Source organism: Hemibagrus wyckioides, linkage group LG17, assembly GCF_019097595.1.
Source record: "Hemibagrus wyckioides isolate EC202008001 linkage group LG17, SWU_Hwy_1.0, whole genome shotgun sequence".
Taxonomy (NCBI): Eukaryota; Metazoa; Chordata; class Actinopteri; order Siluriformes; family Bagridae; genus Hemibagrus; species Hemibagrus wyckioides.
The window spans coordinates 16,059,278-16,076,804 of NC_080726.1; the positions used below are offsets into that span (position 1 = coordinate 16,059,278).

General features: G+C 37.0%; 2 protein-coding genes across 2 annotated transcripts; one reads left to right on the forward strand and one right to left on the reverse strand.

The window, feature by feature from the left end:
- The first annotated feature begins 1,986 nt into the window (after positions 1-1,986).
- LOC131367517 (cytochrome c oxidase subunit 7A2, mitochondrial) lies at positions 1,987-7,438 on the forward strand. The gene is made up of 4 exons (XM_058412846.1): positions 1,987-2,141; positions 6,908-6,994; positions 7,099-7,183; positions 7,277-7,438. Exons 1-4 carry the CDS (start codon positions 2,127-2,129, stop codon positions 7,336-7,338), a joined length of 249 nt encoding a protein of 82 aa, XP_058268829.1. The 5' UTR covers positions 1,987-2,126; the 3' UTR covers positions 7,339-7,438.
- Positions 7,439-9,892: 2,454 nt separating this feature from the next.
- On the reverse strand, positions 9,893-17,010 carry chp2 (calcineurin-like EF-hand protein 2). The gene is made up of 7 exons (XM_058412845.1): positions 16,785-17,010; positions 15,373-15,445; positions 15,210-15,290; positions 12,753-12,877; positions 12,584-12,645; positions 11,606-11,728; positions 9,893-11,000 (listed from the first exon to the last, which is right to left on the reverse strand). The coding sequence occupies exons 1-7, from the start codon at positions 16,849-16,851 to the stop codon at positions 10,947-10,949; spliced, it is 585 nt and encodes a 194-aa protein (XP_058268828.1). The 5' UTR covers positions 16,852-17,010; the 3' UTR covers positions 9,893-10,946.
- Between the last annotated feature and the right edge of the window lie 517 nt (positions 17,011-17,527).

Below are 17,527 nucleotides of genomic sequence, written 5' to 3' on the forward strand. Positions count from 1 at the left end.
GCCAGGAAAACTTGGTCCTGGTATTTATGTGGATGTTACTTTGACATGAACCACCAACCTAAACACACCAACCCAAAGCAGTATTCCCAAATCGCATGACAAGAGTTGTATTACTTTTTTTTTTATTTATATTTTTAAAAATGTAATAAATGTTTGTATATTTTATACATATCCATATATACCTCAATCAGAGATTTGATGTAAACATTAACTGAACTAAAGCTCATAATCTGTAACTGCATGTTTGTTTGTATTGATCTAGAGGCACATGATTGATTAAATACCTGCATAAACAAGAAATTTGGGGGTTGTAGTTATTTTTTATTTATCAGAGTCTAAATATCAGTTGTGTTGTCCTCACCATCAAATAAATATACATTATGTAGTCATTTTCCCCCCAAAAAGTAAACCAACATTTATTCATCTTTGGTTACCACTTTATCCTGATCAGGGATTCACTGGATGTGGGGCCAGGCTCAGAAACACTGGGCATGAGGCATGAACTAACTTGATCTGAGCTGCCTGTTCATCACAGGCACTATGTACATACACTACCACTCAAAAGTTTGGACACACCTTTTAATTCAATGTTTTTTGTTTAGGGATTTATTTTCTACATTCTAGAACAATACTGGAGATTTCAAAACTACAAAATAACACACATGGACTTAAGTAATCCATATGTAATGACAACAAAAAACAGTCAGTTGTTATTTTAAGACACGAAGGTCAGGTGTTCTGGAATAGTTCTTGCAAGAACAGTATTGTCAAGTGCATTTGCAAAACCCATCAAGCACCATGATGAAACTGGCTCACATGAAGACCATCCCAGGAAAGCAAGACCAAAACTTACCTCTGCTGCAGAGGAGAAGTTCATTTAGAGTTACCAGCCTCAGAAATCACCAGTTAACAGCATCTCAGATTAGAGCCGTTATGAAGGCTTTACAGAGCATCAGCAGCAGACATATCTCAATATCAACTGTTCAAACGACATTATTGTATATTTCGGCCGCCTTCAGCATTGTTTTACAATGTAGAAAGAAATAAACATCACGGAAAGACCATGCGATTAGAAGGTGTGTCCAAACTTTTGACTGATAGTGTATGATCAGGTTTTTGGGAGGTGGCAGGAAACTGGAGAACTGGAAGAAAGACATGCACACAGAGAGACATGCAGACCTCCAAGCTGACAGTGACATGAGCTCAGGATCGAACTGGGGGCACTCGTGTAGGTCAGGATGTCTTTAATCATTTCACAATGAATTTTGTCTTCATTTCGTAGTCATTCATTTCATAGTTCACTCAGTTTTAGGAAAGAATATGGATAAAACCGTGTAATATAATATTGTAGCAAACTGATAATGTATATATTTGATTGTCATTTTTGATTAAAGCAAGTCAGAAGTTTGCTTTTGTTCAAGTCAGTTGGATTAAGAGCTTTTTTAAAGTGAGAAACTTTTGTGTTTCAGCTTTCTTTATTGGAATCATATCATTTTAACTACATGCCTTTATCAGCCTGATCAAAATGATTGGCTCGGTACTATTCTGAAACTGTTTATACGATTACTAATAATGTAAATAATATAAATGACACCGGCTACTTATCCTGTAGCATTCAAATAATTTTTCAAACAGAAGTCAGAACTTTCATACTGAAGTTGACAGATTTCAGAGGGTCAGCTAACATTCACTTCTCTGTTTCAAACCACATAGATCACATGATTGCGTTTTTTTTTGTACTTGCCTGTGTCTAGGTTGGAGTTAGTTAAAGATGTATTCAGCGGAAGTGGAATAATCTTGTAAAAAGATATGATTATTTATTTGGTATTTTAATCCATGCAGGCGTGATAAAGTATTTACTAGAAACATAATAAAGTAGTCCAACAGCAACACTGACCAATATTTTATTCTCTTCATATTTGCTCAGATTATTAATCCTGCCTTTTATTTTGTGGTAAGTCTAACACACAGAAGAGCAGAGCTTAAAGTTAGATATGATTTGTTCTCTCCTGTACACCATACTTGGCCTCTGTTCAAGAGCTCTCTGGTGTGTGTGTGTGTGTGTGTGTTCTTGCATGGTCTCACGCTAGACAAGCAGCAGGACATTTCGCAGAGAGCAGTCGGACATGAGACACTTACTGGTAAACACTTTTGCATTATTTCTACATTGTTTTGGTTTTGGCTACAACACTATTTATTCTGTAAAGAGTGAAGATGTAATCTGATTTTAAAAAAAAGGAATTTATTTATCTGAACAGGCCAATAACAGCTTGACCTCTGGACTTGTGTGTAGTACTGGTGCCTGACTAAGAGAAAGTATAAACAGATGTTGGGTTCTGTCTCTAGATGTTTTTTTTATTCAGAAATTTAATCTTGTTGCTTTGGAAAAAAAAAAATAGTAATAAAAATATGCAGCAGGAAAAGAGGAAATGTGTTGGCCAGAAATAAACATTGTCAACTGATACTGAGGGAGCTGCTTTATTAGGAAGCCGTGACTGTCGTAAAGTCTGGTTTAAGAAATTCAGCTTTCATCTTAATCAGTTCTCTTAAGTCACCTTCTGTAGAAAATAACAAAAAGAGCTTTTCGTGATTTTCTAAATTTGCATCTCACACCTTCCCTGATTCACGGAAAGTTTTCCTCCAGTGGATCTATTTTCAAATCGCAGAAAGGGAAAAGAAAGAGGTCACTTCAGTGTCACTGACACACGGTCCTGCTTTAGCCTGCGTACATGTGGAGACACACATAAGTTATGGACGACGGGAGCTTCTCTGCCCCACCCCTATCAGTGACCTGTGCTCTGATTGGTCTGTGAACATGTTGTGCAGACCCAACAGGCTAATCACACAAGCGACTCCATTTTCACTTGCACATTTGACCTTGGACACCATAACACTCACTTGCATGTCTGATTAATGTGTAACAAACAGGTGACTGGACTCAGTACACTTCCTGCTGAAATCGAGCTGCTTGATGAAATATAACGTTAGTACAAAAAATTTACAGGAGCTTCAGACTGCCTATAAGCTTGCTAAGGGTCACTTCTTTGCATGAGCTCAGAAGTGATTTGCAGATTTTTCTAGAATGTTTAAATGTTTAATTCGAGCATTTTGTGTGCTTAAACCATTTTATGATCAAGAGTTATACAGCTCTTATAGGTACATGTATTGGTGAGATGAACAGTTTTGTTTCATTTTTTTGTGAACTGCTGACAATATTTCTCCTAAATTCAAAATATAACTATTGTTATTTAGAGTGTATATTTAAAGGAAACACATCAAAATAACCCAAGATCATGCAGTATTTGCAGAGCTTTAAAAAATGCAAATCATTTATAAACAAATTGTGTTAATGCTTTGTCTAAATAACGTTAAGAAATCAGTATTTGGTGGAATAACCCCGATTTGCATGTGTTTTGGCTCCTTGATCTCAACCAGTTTCTCACATTGCTGTTGGGGAAATTTATACCACTCTTTATGCAAAAAAGCAAACAGCTCAGCTTTACATGATGGTTTGTGACCATCCATCTTCCTCTTGAGGTTTTCAGTAGGGTTCAAATCTGGAGATGGTCTCTTATTTTTTTCCAGAGCTGTATGTATGAAAATATATATCTTGTTTCAAAAAAGAATCAAGAACTATTTTTGTTGCCATGGCTGAGCATCAGGACACTGGAGTTGATATTAAACACTACGTTAAAGCACAGAAAATAATGTAAAATCAGGGCATTTACAGTGGAAGGAAATAAGTATTTGTTTTTTTTACACTTTTACATTCACATTCATGCAGTTATCTAAATCAATCATGTGGCAGCCGCACAATGCATAAACTCCTGCAGATACAGAACAAGAGCTTCACTTAATATTTACATTAATCATCAGGAGGAAGACACAGATCTCTGTCTTTAACTGTGGCATGGATGTTGGTGCTTGATTGGCTGATTTCATAAACTGTTGCTTTCCTGTAATTTAGGAGGGTTTGGAAAAACAAGAAACACTGAGTGACAGTCCTGTGGGTAGAAATGATAAGAGGTTCAGAGGAAAATGGCCAGAATGGTGCCGGAAAGGATAAAGTAACTCATATAATCACTCTATAACCATGGTAAAAAGAAAAGCATCTCAGCATGCAGACCATATCAAAGTGCTGCTGATGTGATACTGATACTCATGAATGGGAAAAAAAAAACAGTATAGGGAAAATATTCCAGAGAGAAGATGTAACGAAAAACAAACAAACTGCTGCTCTCCACAACTCAGCTTAGCTTTCTGACTACTGGACTATTTAACCTGACAATGATATTTACTATATAACTAACTGCAATAAGTCTACGCTTGTTCATGTTTCATGTTTTTTTTGTTAACAGCAGTGTTATAACAGCGTCTCAATAAACTATAAACTAAAATAAAACAACTAACCAATTAAATATGTCTGATTCTAGATGACTGACCGCTGTATAATGTGAGAAGGTGTGCAGTGGATCAGTAGTGATGATCGCTTTGTGTCACATGATAAAAATGCACTTGAAATCTGAGCAACAAGCTAGCTGAAAGTTTTTTTTTTTTATTGTTGTTACTCCGACAAAGTGAGAGTTGCAAACATCAGGAAAAACTAGGGGCAATTCTAGCAAAAATGGTGGATCGGATATCAGCAAGGGAAAATGTCTGAATTCACTCTAAGTATGGAACAAATGTAGCCTGAAATATTAACTGATTGTAGCTAAACAGTGGAAATCAGGTTAAAGTAGCTCATGCAGTAGAACAGTATCCATGTGGCCTGACGTTAGCATCCTGTCAAACTCATCACAGCGGTAAAGAAAAATATTATTAAACTAAATAAAAATTTTATGGAGCTGGAAATGTTTATATTTAAAGAGACTGTATATTTTGTTAGATTCATTTATATTTGCTAGTGTACATGATTTGGGGGTGAAAGAGTCTAAGTGAAGTCAGGATTTGTGCTTTTCCTGTGTTTTTAAGTGAAGGCCTTTAGTCACAGAATCACTTCCAATCTTCACAAGATTTTAATTTCAGCATCCAGTATCAGAAATGTCATTTTTAATAAACACCATCACTGTACTGCATCTGTAACATTTTCAAGTATCAGATGTTGGTTCTTTCATGTCTTTTACTTCAGCAGTCAGACTGTTTGCTCTCCAAAGTTCCTAATGTCAGGAAATTCCTCCCTTTCAATCTTGGCATGCAAAAGCTACTTGAGCTCCCACTTGTGGAGAATCTTCTGTTAAACTTAAAATATAAAATTACAGCCTGGCCAGTAAGGTGCTTCAAATGTAATAAGATAATAATACAATCTTCCATCACATGGCACTGGTATATTTCATGTTGAGGTCGATGTCCATCAGCTGCACACTTCTGCCAGACTGGGAGAAGTATATATAGAAGTATAAGTATTTATATATAAAATAATTGCTCTAGAAAAAGATGATCAAGAAGTGGTGACCCATACAAGGATCCTGTTACTTCCTCTAACAGGAACTTTAAAATTATGTTTAATATATAAAATAGGCAAACTAATATTCTCTATAACATTTATTGATTTATATGCAAAAGTAGTGTAAACAATCAAAAATCCTATTTCAGCTCATTAATATTTGAACTCATTGTTCTTTCCTATAAAGTATTAGCCTCTGATCAAGGACACCAAGGATGTGCCTAGCATAAAACAAACCAGAAAAAAGGAGATCCACATGATGGCCAGAAATAATTCTCCTTCTGCCAGACATCTGTATAAATACTTTTTTCTGTTTTGTTGCTAAAAAAAAGAGCAACATAATCACTGACTTCCCTTAACACAAGTACGATCATCAGAAAAAAAAAATGACAGCTGTAAATTTAGTGAAACTCTACAGAAAGAAGGTGAGAACAAAATGTCAATAACAACATACACTACATAAGAGCACAGTGTATGTGGAAACCTGACCAATCAGAGCCATATATCCTTGTGAGCGTCCCATTTTTTCAATTGAATCCAATTCAATTCGATTTTATTTGTATAGCATTTTAACAATGGACATGGTCTCAAAGCAGCTTTACAGAACATAAGAAACATAGTACAAAAGCTTCAGAATTAACATTAGACAAAAAGTTTAAGATTAATATTAGACTTATTTATAAATTTGTACTAATCCCTAATCCTAATAATGAGCATGCCTGAGGCGACTGCAGCAAGGAAAATCTCCCTTAGATGGTAAGAGGAAGAAACCTTACGAAGGAGCCATCCTAATTTGGGTGACACCAGAGAGTGTGAATTACCATAAACACCAGAGAGTGTGATTATAAATAATTTCCTTTCTACAGTCATATATACGGACAGTTGGAGTTGTGTAACCAGGAGCTTCTGAGCAACTAAATCAGCACAAGATCTGGGTTATATTATAGATTCAACACCAACTCCTCCATGATGAAGCCTTCATATATGCGCAATGGTGGAGATACAGAACAGATACAGCAGATTCAATCCTCCTGTTATAATCACTTTCACTCTGCTGTTAAGGCTTCCACTAGATTTTGGAGTGTGACTGTGCAGCCACAAGAGCATTAGTGAGATCAGGCACTGATGTTATATGATGAGGTCTAGGTTGAGGTCAGGACACGCAAATTCTTCCACTCCATCTTCAGTAAACCATGTCGCTCGCTTTGTGCACTGTCATGCAGGAACATGTTTGGGTCCATTATTTTCAATAAAGGCAAAATAACACACTACAGCATATAAGGACATTTTAAACAATTATGTGGTTCCAACTTTATGGCAACAGAGAGAGAGAGATCATTGGTACCAAATGATTTATACGGGTTTATAACAGGACTCAAAAATTTCATCTACAACAGGTGTAATCTTCCCATGCTGATTGGAATAAGCCATAAATTTAATACTTTTTGTGTGAAACATCTACAGAGCCTTCAACGTGTGGCCACCAGGGCCTTCAATACAACAGCCAGGCAGATGAGGAACAGGGTTCCAGAGAAGCAGAAGCTTTTCCAGGTAAGCAGCATGTTGTAGGGAAACACTTATATAGAACTCTACAGTTTTGTGTTCACTCCAGTATTCAAAACAATAGTGTATTTATTGTTGAAATGTTTTTCAAGGAGGATAACGGTTTGCCGGTCCACATCAAAGGGGGAAGCACTGATATGCTACTCTATCGTATAACCATGACCATCACTATTGTTGGTAGGATAAGGCATCATATTATACAAATCTCTAAATCCAGTCTACATCTTTCAGTGCATTATTGCTAAATCCCCTCTGTCTGGTTGTGTTTAGGCACTGGATTATCCTGTTACTGGCTCCTTGTGGCTTCGATGCCCAAAAGCAAAGCAGAATAAAAAGAGGATCTGAGAGAACTGTTGCTGTGTCATACGAATGCAGTTAAAATGACTTTTCTGTTGTACAGACCATTCTGATTAAAGAACTTCTTGATGTTTAGTGTGTATAAAGTAAATGTTGACACTGTGCTTCTTTCATATAGCAACACTAGGGTCTTCACATTACACAATAATAATGAAAAACAGAAAAAATAAATAAATAAAAAAGCAAAAATCCAAAAAAAAAAAAACAACAAACTGAAAAGGGAAAAAAAAAAAATCTTCAGGCTTGTCTTGGACTTGACTGCCACCTAGTGTTCACTTAAGAAAACACAGTTCAACTCATAATGTTCATAATGTTATGTCTGATCGGTGTATATATATATATATATATATATATATATATATATATATATATATATATATATATATATATATACACCGATCAGACACATGGCACCAGGATGCACTATGGGAAGAAGGCAAGTCGGTGGAGGCAGTGTCATGCTTCGGGCAATGTTCTGCTGGGATATATATATATATATACACCGATCAGACACATGGCACCAGGATGCACTATGGGAAGAAGGCAAGTCGGTGGAGGCAGTGTCATGCTTCGGGCAATGTTCTGCTGGGAAACCATGTGGATGTTACTTTTACACATACCACCTACCTAAAGCATTGTTGCAGACCATGTACATCCTTTCATGGAAACTGTATTCCCTGAGGGATGTAGCCTCTTTCAGCAGGATAATGCGCTGTGTGACAAAGTTTGAGGTGTTGATTTGGCCTCCAAATTCCCCAGATCTCAATCCAAACAAGCATGTGGGATGTGCTGAACAAACAAGTCCTATCCATGAAAGCCCCACCTTGCAACTTACAAAAATTAAAGGATCTGCTGCTAACATCTTGGTGCCAGATACCACAGAACACCTTCAGGGATTTAAAAGAGTCCATGCCTCGACAGGTCAGGGCTGTTTTGGCAGCAAAAGGAGGATCAACCCAATACTAGGCAGGTGGTCATAATGTTATGATTGATCAGTGTATATCAGCGGTTATAGTAACTGGTATTCAGTGATGCCAGAATGTCTCTGAATTCCTCTAGTGGGTGGCTGCAGTAAATGATTTAACCCACACACATGCCCACATTACATTTTAAAATACATAAAATCCAAATTATTTTTGGCAATAGTGTTCTGTCAATTGTACAAGAAATTGCAAACATTAACCTCCTGCAATAAGAGCATAGTTGGTGGAAGGATTGACAGTTTCAGATATTACAGTCGAACTTCCTGAATTGCTGTGAAATGTTGTGACAGACCTTCAGCAGGACCGATCTTGCTAGAAAGTGTTTTCTGGAATCATTCTGTGTACTAAGAATATAACTAAGAAACCAATGTGAGTAATAATAAGATAACTTTCATGAGACAAAACAACCATTAAATTCAAGTAAAAAAAAAAAACAAATATAAGAAAAACAAACAAACAAAAAAAACAATAATATTTTATAATAGGTCACATGACTGCTCAGAATGAACTAATCACATTCAATATCATGTTCAGAAGTTACTGCAGCAGGGCTGCTCCTCTTCCCCTCTATTCAGTATAAGAGGAAATCATGAATAGCTCCAAACAGATGAACAGACAGCTAAAGATAAAAAAAAAAATATTTGCCTTCTTGACGGAGCCTAAAGCACAAAAAGTCAATAAAGAAATGCCTTCAGAAAAAGACAAAGACGGATATTTTGGAATAGTCCTGTCCCGATCTAAATCTACACAAACCTGAGGGCTGTGCACTTCAGATTTCCTTACAATTTGATAGATCCGGAATAAGAATGAAAAAAATCACACAAAAAAGATGTGTTAATTTGGTAGACTAAGTTGTCATTACACTCAAAAGGTGTTTAAAAATATTAGCTAAGGAGTGTGCACACTTGTGCTACTGTTAAGTTTTAATATTATTAGTTTTTCAGTTAACTTTTGTTGGATGCTACATCACATTATAAGTAGAAAAAGTTCTGATCTTGATCTGCGGTTTTAACAGGGGTGTAACAATTATTTCATTAATGATATCATTCCAAAGTTCTTTTCACATGGAGGACATCAGAGATGGCATCTTAACATTTCTTATCTTGAGGCGATTACAGTTATAGCTAATTATGCAGCAATGCAACGCATTTACATTTACGCCATTTGGCAAACGCCCTTATTCGAAGCGACTTACAATTTATCTCATTTTTATACAAATTGTGCAATTGAGGATTAAGGGCCTTGCTCAAGGGCCCAGCAGTGGCAGCTTGGTGGATCTGGGATTTGAATCAGTAGTCCAACACCTTAACCACTAAGCTATGCCAATGTAATGCCAATATGAGAGACTCCTACTGGATGTTTATTTTGAATTCATTTGCATGCCATCATTTAACTAATATAGTACTGCCTTTTGCTTTTATCTTACATGATATCACAAAAATGATCAGCTTAACTTTACCTCTGTAAACATTTCTGTGGCTCTGAACAAAAGGCATTGTGCGACAGAGTGAACTGTGAGTGGATTTCTTCGGGGTTTTACTTTCAATACAATACAAACGCATTTTTATTATTTTTTAAAAACAGTTATTAATACAAATTAAAAAGCTGCATACACAAACATGCTTCTGAAATCAATAAATGTGGCTTATATGGAAGGCTTTGTGTCACATGGTTACATTAAGACTCTTTAAATCAGTAGAATTAGTGAGGTAGGCATTAGAGAAAAATTCATTACACTAACACGTGAAATGAAGAAGAATGCATACAAAAACGCCTATTCAACAACATTGAGCCCTGTCTGAGATTTGCAGTGACAGGAGTTTTATCTTTAGAAAAATACAAGGTAAATACTGTCCGTGAGATATCTCGTTAGGATCAATAATGATATCTATACGAAGTTAAGTAGTTAAGTATTTGTATTGTATTTGTACATTAAGTATTAAGTAGCTGTATAGTAAATTATTGCGACAAAATCTGGACTACAAAAAAAAAAAGATCTGTAAACTGAAGTTTTTAAAATGAGCTTTTGAAATAATTAAAGCTTTAATTTTTTAATAATCAATAAATGAGGTAGCCTGTCAAAAGCTACGTCTTCTAAACCTCTTGCTAATAGCTAAAATATTTCAGCCTGGGCAAAATGAAATCCTTAACAAATATGCTGTCATGCATTTTAATATTTTGCTATGATTCTTTTCCAATGTTATAACACCTTCAGGGTCTAGTCTGTTATACTTTATATGTTTAGTGAAAAGGAGCTACATTTACCCAAGAAACTGTGAGATGCTTTGAGTAGCAAGTTCATTCTCAACAAAAATATAAAATCATGCATAGTCACAGTAAAGCTAGTCGAAATGAAAAAACAATCAGACATAACGGCTTATACCAAATATCTCACAGACTGAAATATGACTAAAAATCCATATTTCACCAAATATACCATTCACTTATACATCATCTATCCAGCTCGGACAGTAGGCCACAAAAATAACAGCATTCCAGTAAATATTATAAAAACATATTTTTCATGTCTGTGGTGAAAACAGACTATACCTCTAAAGACCACAATAATTCCCTGTGCTTCTTTGAAGGCTGTTTATGCTTCAGCGCAGGAAGCGGATGCTCATCTTGTGGTCAATGTCGACCTTTTCTAGAGACTGAAGCAAAGAAAGAATATCAGATATCAAGCTGAGCTCCACAACAACAAGTGACCTGCTTAGAAATCACAAATACTGCTGACACCACAGTGCTCTTGAATGCTCTACTCTAACTGGGTGAAGGTGTTTGTTGCCTGTAATGACGACTCTGACAGAAGTTCTAGCTGAAAGGTTTATTTTAACGTTCTCAGTAGCATACAAGCTGTCTTTAAAATCAGGAGGAAATAGCTGTTCATATTGCTTGTTATACTGATAACAGGAACTAGACTGTTTCGGGAATCTTCAAAATAAACTGTAACTATAAATTGCAAACTCATTGGCAAACTGCTGTGGTATATGAGAAAAACGTTTCTGAACATCCTGTTATTGGTAAATCATCCACTTCACAGTCAACTAGAATTGTTTTACAATAATATCATGTCTGCCATTTCTGATTTCCACATAGTAAATTTTTTATAGGTTTCTGGTAACTGAATATACACCCTCCAGAATAATGCATAAAACAAGGTTGCTAAAAACAGCAACTGAAATGTCACTGTTTCAAAGTCTAGACATTAACCATAAAGCTACTGACAGTGTATTTATGGCGTATAATGCAATGTTACCTTCCGAAATTCTTCGAAAGATATGGCATCATCGTTGTCTAGGTCTGCCTCTTGAATAGTGCGATCTACTATGCATTCCAGTTGTTCTTGTGTCACCTGGCTCTCCAGCATGGCCTGAAGAACCTGCCAATGATTTTCCGCGGTTATTTACTTTGAGAGTAAAAATATGTATATACTTTAATTATTAATAAACCTTAATAACTAACATTAGACACAGAAATACATCAGAAGTGAAATTATGATTTCGGTTATCAAGCTGAATACTAACAAAATATTTGCAAATCATTCGAATAAAAAAAATTTTAGAGCAGATATTTGGAATTAATAATAATAATTAAAAAAAAACTGTAATTTTGGAAAATCCTACTCCTGAGCCTGTGCACATTTACACATATGAAGCCTTACACCCCACCCTCATGCTTTCACAACACGTCACTGGCAAGGGCACATTGGTGTGTGAGAAATTTCTAGTCATCAAGGTGCATGTAGTATCATATTCCCTGCATTCTTGGTTTCCATAACCACCTATAAAATATATTTCTCTTCGTTTTCATCTCAAACCATTTTCCTTTCATCTCACTAGATGCACATTTAATAAAAGGTTGTTACACTGTTAAATAATTCAGATTTCTTTTCGTGAGTCAATATAATGTCTACCTCCAAGAAAGCCTGTTCTGCTGTTTGCTTGTTATTTGATGCTGTGACTTTTGCCTTTTATTGAGTTTTGTGGTCATCACTAAATGCAAATCAGTTGTGCTTTAAATGCTCCTGGCAACATGTGTGTGTATGTATGTGTGTATGTGTGTGTGTGAGAGAGAGAGAGAGTACGAATAACATCAGGGTTTCCAAAGCTTTCATAAATACAGCAGAATTATTTGTTGGGTTTGGTTGACACTAACATTTGCATACAACTTAACTAAAACATTGATACATGATTCCTAATGTCCATGCAGTGAACTCACACACATTTGCACTGACCTGTAAGAGTTCTCGTCTTGAAATCTTGCCGTCCTTGTCCTGATCATACAGCTGAAAGGCAACTACATAAGCAATGATGAGAATTCACATCAGATACATCAGGACTAAATATGTTCAAGCAGGGTAACATGCAGATCTTTCATTTTACCAGAAAGGATCATAAACATACATTTCAGTTTGTTGATTCTGCTGTTAATGGGGTCAGGCGAGTTGGGCTCTTTGGATCGATTTTTGTCGACAGGCCGGAAATGTGCCAAGATCCTCACAAATGATGGGAAGTCCAGTGTTTCCTGTCTGGAAGTGACAATCACTTAGATTTTTTAATGTCTGCCTTTTAGCCAACACCTATCTTTTGTCACGAAGGAATGAAAACTATTGTAGTCTTAATAAAATAACAGTTTGAGTGAGTTCATATTAAGAATCATACAGCCATGAATTATTATGTAGTGACCATGAATTGTCTGGCAATGCACATGTCCTGCAGTTACTTATTTGGTTTGAATGGACAACAAAATCTATTCACTTGGAGAATTTGCTAGAAGTGCAGCATGCTGGTGGTATATTCACATCACAATTCTACTGACTCCAGCATGTCTTTATATTTCATTCATGGATTGAAGTGTAATATTTCTGATCAGCTTCATTATATAATGGTTACCAAACGTTAAGGACTACTTCATGGCTTCACCTTGATATAAAACAATAACTACCATGCAACCTGAGCTCTGTACTTTACCCCTTGGAGCGGTTTGTTTGGGCACATGAGACCACAGTGATCACATCTGAATGCAGTTCAAACTACAGCAAAAACCCTGAATGGACTCGACATCTAGAAGTGAACTAAACATACTGTGTATTTTTGTGTGTGACTTTTTTTTTTTTATAGATGTGAGCTGCTTAACTGACCTAGAAGGTACAAACTGGAGCCGAAGAACAGAGGTGTAATGCTGAAGAACTGAGACATGATCTAGATACACTATATTGCCAAAAGTATTCGCTCACCCATCCAAATAATCAGAATCAGGTGTTCCAATCACTTCCATGGCCACAGGTGTATAAAATCAAGCACCTAGGCATGCAGACTGTTTTTACAAACATTTGTGAAAGAATGGGTCGCTCTCAGGAGCTCAGTGAATTCCAGCGTGGAACTGTGATAGGATGCCACCTGTACAACAAATCCAGTCGTGAAATTTCCTCGCTCCTAAATATTCCACAGTCAACTGTCAGCTGTATTATAAGAACGTGGAAGTGTTTGGGAACGACAGCAACTCAGCCACGAAGTGGTAGGCCACGTAAGCTGACGGAGCGGGGTCAGCGGATGCTGAGGTGTATAGTGCGAAGAGGTCGCCAACTTTCTGCAGAGTCAATCGCTACAGACCTCCAAACTTCATGTGGCCTTCAGATTAGCTCAAGAACAGTGCGCAGAGAGCTTCATGGAATGGGTTTCCATGGCCGAGCAGCTGCATCCAAGCCATACATCACCAAGTGCAATGCAAAGCGTCGGATGCAGTGGTGTAAAGCACGCCGCCACTGGACTCTAGAGCAGTGGAGACGCGTTCTCTGGAGTGACGAATCGCGCTTCTCCATCTGGCAATCTGATGGACGAGTCTGGGTTTGGCGGTTGCCAGGAGAACGGTACTTGTCTGACTGCATTGTGCCAAGTGTAAAGTTTGGTGGAGGGGGGATTATGGTGTGGGGTTGTTTTTCAGGAGCTGGGCTTGGCCCCTTAGTTCCAGTGAAAGGAACTCTGAATGCTTCAGCATACCAAGACATTTTGGACAATTCCATGCTCCCAACTTTGTGGGAACAGTTTGGAGCTGGCCCCTTCCTCTTCCAACATGACTGTGCACCAGTGCACAAAGCAAGGTCCATAAAGACATGGATGACCGAGTCTGGTGTGGATGAACTTGACTGGCCTGCACAGAGTCCTGACCTCAACCCGATAGAACACCTTTGGGATGAATTAGAGCGGAGACTGAGAGCCAGGCCTTCTCGTCCAACATCAGTGTGTGACCTCACAAATGCGCTTCTGGAAGAATGGTCAAAAATTCCCATAAACACTCTCCTAAACCTTGTGGACAGCCTTCCCAGAAGAGTTGAAGCTGTTATAGCTGCAAAGGGTGGACCGACGTCATATTGAACCCTATGGATTAGGAATGGGATGTCACTTAAGTTCATATGCGAGTCAAGGCAGGTGAGCGAATACTTTTGGCAATATAGTGTATTTGGAGCAGAAAAAGCAGCATGCAATACACAACGTTTTGAAGGAGTTATCTTACATCAAACTGGGCGCCGGCTCTGCATCATCGGTGCTCTTGTTTGTTTGTGGGTTTTTTTTGTAATTTATTACATATTTCTGACCATTGTTTGTTCAGTTATGTGAATTGTGAAACCAAAACAAACCAAATAGCAAGAAAGCCCAAATATTGTTGGCCCAATTTTGCTCTGTTTGGACAAACAGACATGAAAGTGCCCTTAATAATGACTGTCATTATCTCTTTAATATCATACTAGGACAATGGTTACACTTATGCCCCACTTGGGTAGCTTACCAACAAGAAATACAAGTTCAATTCACCCAACTGTAATATCTTTAACAACTTAAACCATGATAAGATGCACTCACCCTGAAGTGAAGAAGGCCCCTATTATGATGTCAGATATAGGATTCATGGCCAACTCCTTTATGGCTTCAAAGTCCTTTACACTTTGAGAAAAGTAAGTTATTTTGTTAATGACACTTTGGTCAAGTAACTACTGACCAAATAAATGAATCTGAAGCATTTTACCTAAGATGACCCTTGTTGTCTTTGTCCAGAGATTGGAAACGTTCAAACAGACGAACCAGGTGTGGACCAGTGACTACAAGAAACACAAAGCAAATGTCATACTAAAGACAGGTCTTCACTCTATCTACACTTAATGAACATTTAAATTATATATATATATATATATATATATATATATATATATATATATATATATAAAAATGTAATTTGTATCACCGATGTGAAAGCATTTTAAGGGCTGGAATTTTAAGCAGCATACAAGGAGTTATACCCAACAATCAAATCCGTTTTTCTTTTAACAGAGAATGTGTGTTGATTACATTGATGTATACCTATAACAGCATGGCTCTTACAATATTAATACCAAAATTACAGGTTTATTAATGTGCCCATAAACATGTTATTGTTCCAGTAGTAATGGCTTATTCGCATTACCTAAGCCTAACAGATTTTTTTAAACTGTATTAAATAACAAAGCTTAGTGTATAATCATTGATATTTAAAAGTAAAAAAAAACACAGAGTACTTCTTGTTATATTATGTTATTGTAGCTATATACAGTCACGTGGCTCTCCTTTTTTTCCCCTCCTCTAAAATCCTGTCATGAAGTCTCATGGAGGTTCCAAAAAAGCGTGTTGTTTATTAATAAATGAAAAATTGTAATTGTTGCCAAATCGCTGTTGTATGAAATTACTATATCTGACATACAAACTCAAGAACCACTGTAAAGTTTATTTCTTCTTAACTATCTATAATCTTCTTCTTCTTCTTCTTATTATTATTATTGCATTATTAATATAGTTGCAGCTAAAGCAGCACCCCACAGCACCCCTAATTCTCATCACTGTGCTTTGAATCCCATTTGTTACTATGCATGGTCTTGCTGCAGTACCAGTGTGTAAGATGCAGCAGTGTGCTAGGATTTTATAATACTGAGCTAGAAAGCCTAGCCTTTTCTTCCATGGACTCTTCTCAAGCCAGCAGTGATAGTGAGGTGTTTAAAACCCACCAGTGATCCTGCTAAACCTGATACTCTTGTAACAGCCATGTCAGAGTGCACAGTGTCTTTACTTGCACTTGGATTGAAACCAATTCCAGATGATTAAAGTGACTGCTATTACACTTGATCCGGTCTCTCTTGCACTTCTCTGCAAACTTTCTCGATCCATTTAGAACAAAACAAAAATGCTACTGTCAAAACAAGCTTTAATAATAATAATAATAATAATAATAATAAAAAGATTAAGCTTAGTTGAATTGTATAAATATTTCTTGAATATGATTTACCCCAAAAGGAGGCAGATCTCGAAATAGCCTATGCTATAAACACCTTTAACGGGATCAGTCAAATGATTCTGCAAACAAACAAACAAACAAACAAACAAAAACAAAAACAAAAAATCACTACTTACAACCAGTTTCTTGCATTAAATCCTCTGCGCTTGGTATTTTGGAGAGGTCGGAGCTGTTCGAACCCATTTCATACTCCTAAATAAGCTAAATAATACTAATCACTGAGTGCTTTATATTAACAGTCCAGTCCAGTCCAGTCCGGTCCAGTATTAAATCACGATCACGGGGACGCTGTACTACACCCGAACGGGCAAGCATTCAAGCTTGTGTTAGCTTAATGATTGACGTGAAATGTGACCAATCAGCAGCGACTCTCCCAGGCGAACTCTGCCCAGTAGTCACGCCCAGTCACGTTGTAATCACACAGATTCTTATCAAAGCAAACGGATTTGTTCGAGTTTACATGAAAACAAAAAATTTTGCACAAAAACAATTTTATCAGTCCCTTTGTCTCCACCCTTGAGGAAGGCTTATACAACCAGTGTTGAAATGGAAATGAACCTTCATTAACACTGGGTGGCGCCATTACGTTTTAAATCAACCAGAACATTAAAACCACCTGAATGAAATTGCCTTAAAAAAGCGGTTTAAAAGCACGTTATCAGCACTTCAGGCATAAAATTTGATTACCTGCCTAATATTGTGTTGGTCCTCTTTTTGCTGCCAAAACATCCCTGACCCTTCGAGGCATGGACTCTACTAGATCCCTGAAGGTGTGCTGTGGTATCTAGCACCAAGATGTAAGCAGCAGATCCTTTAAGTCCTATAAAGTACACTTACAGGACTAACAGGATGTAAAGGA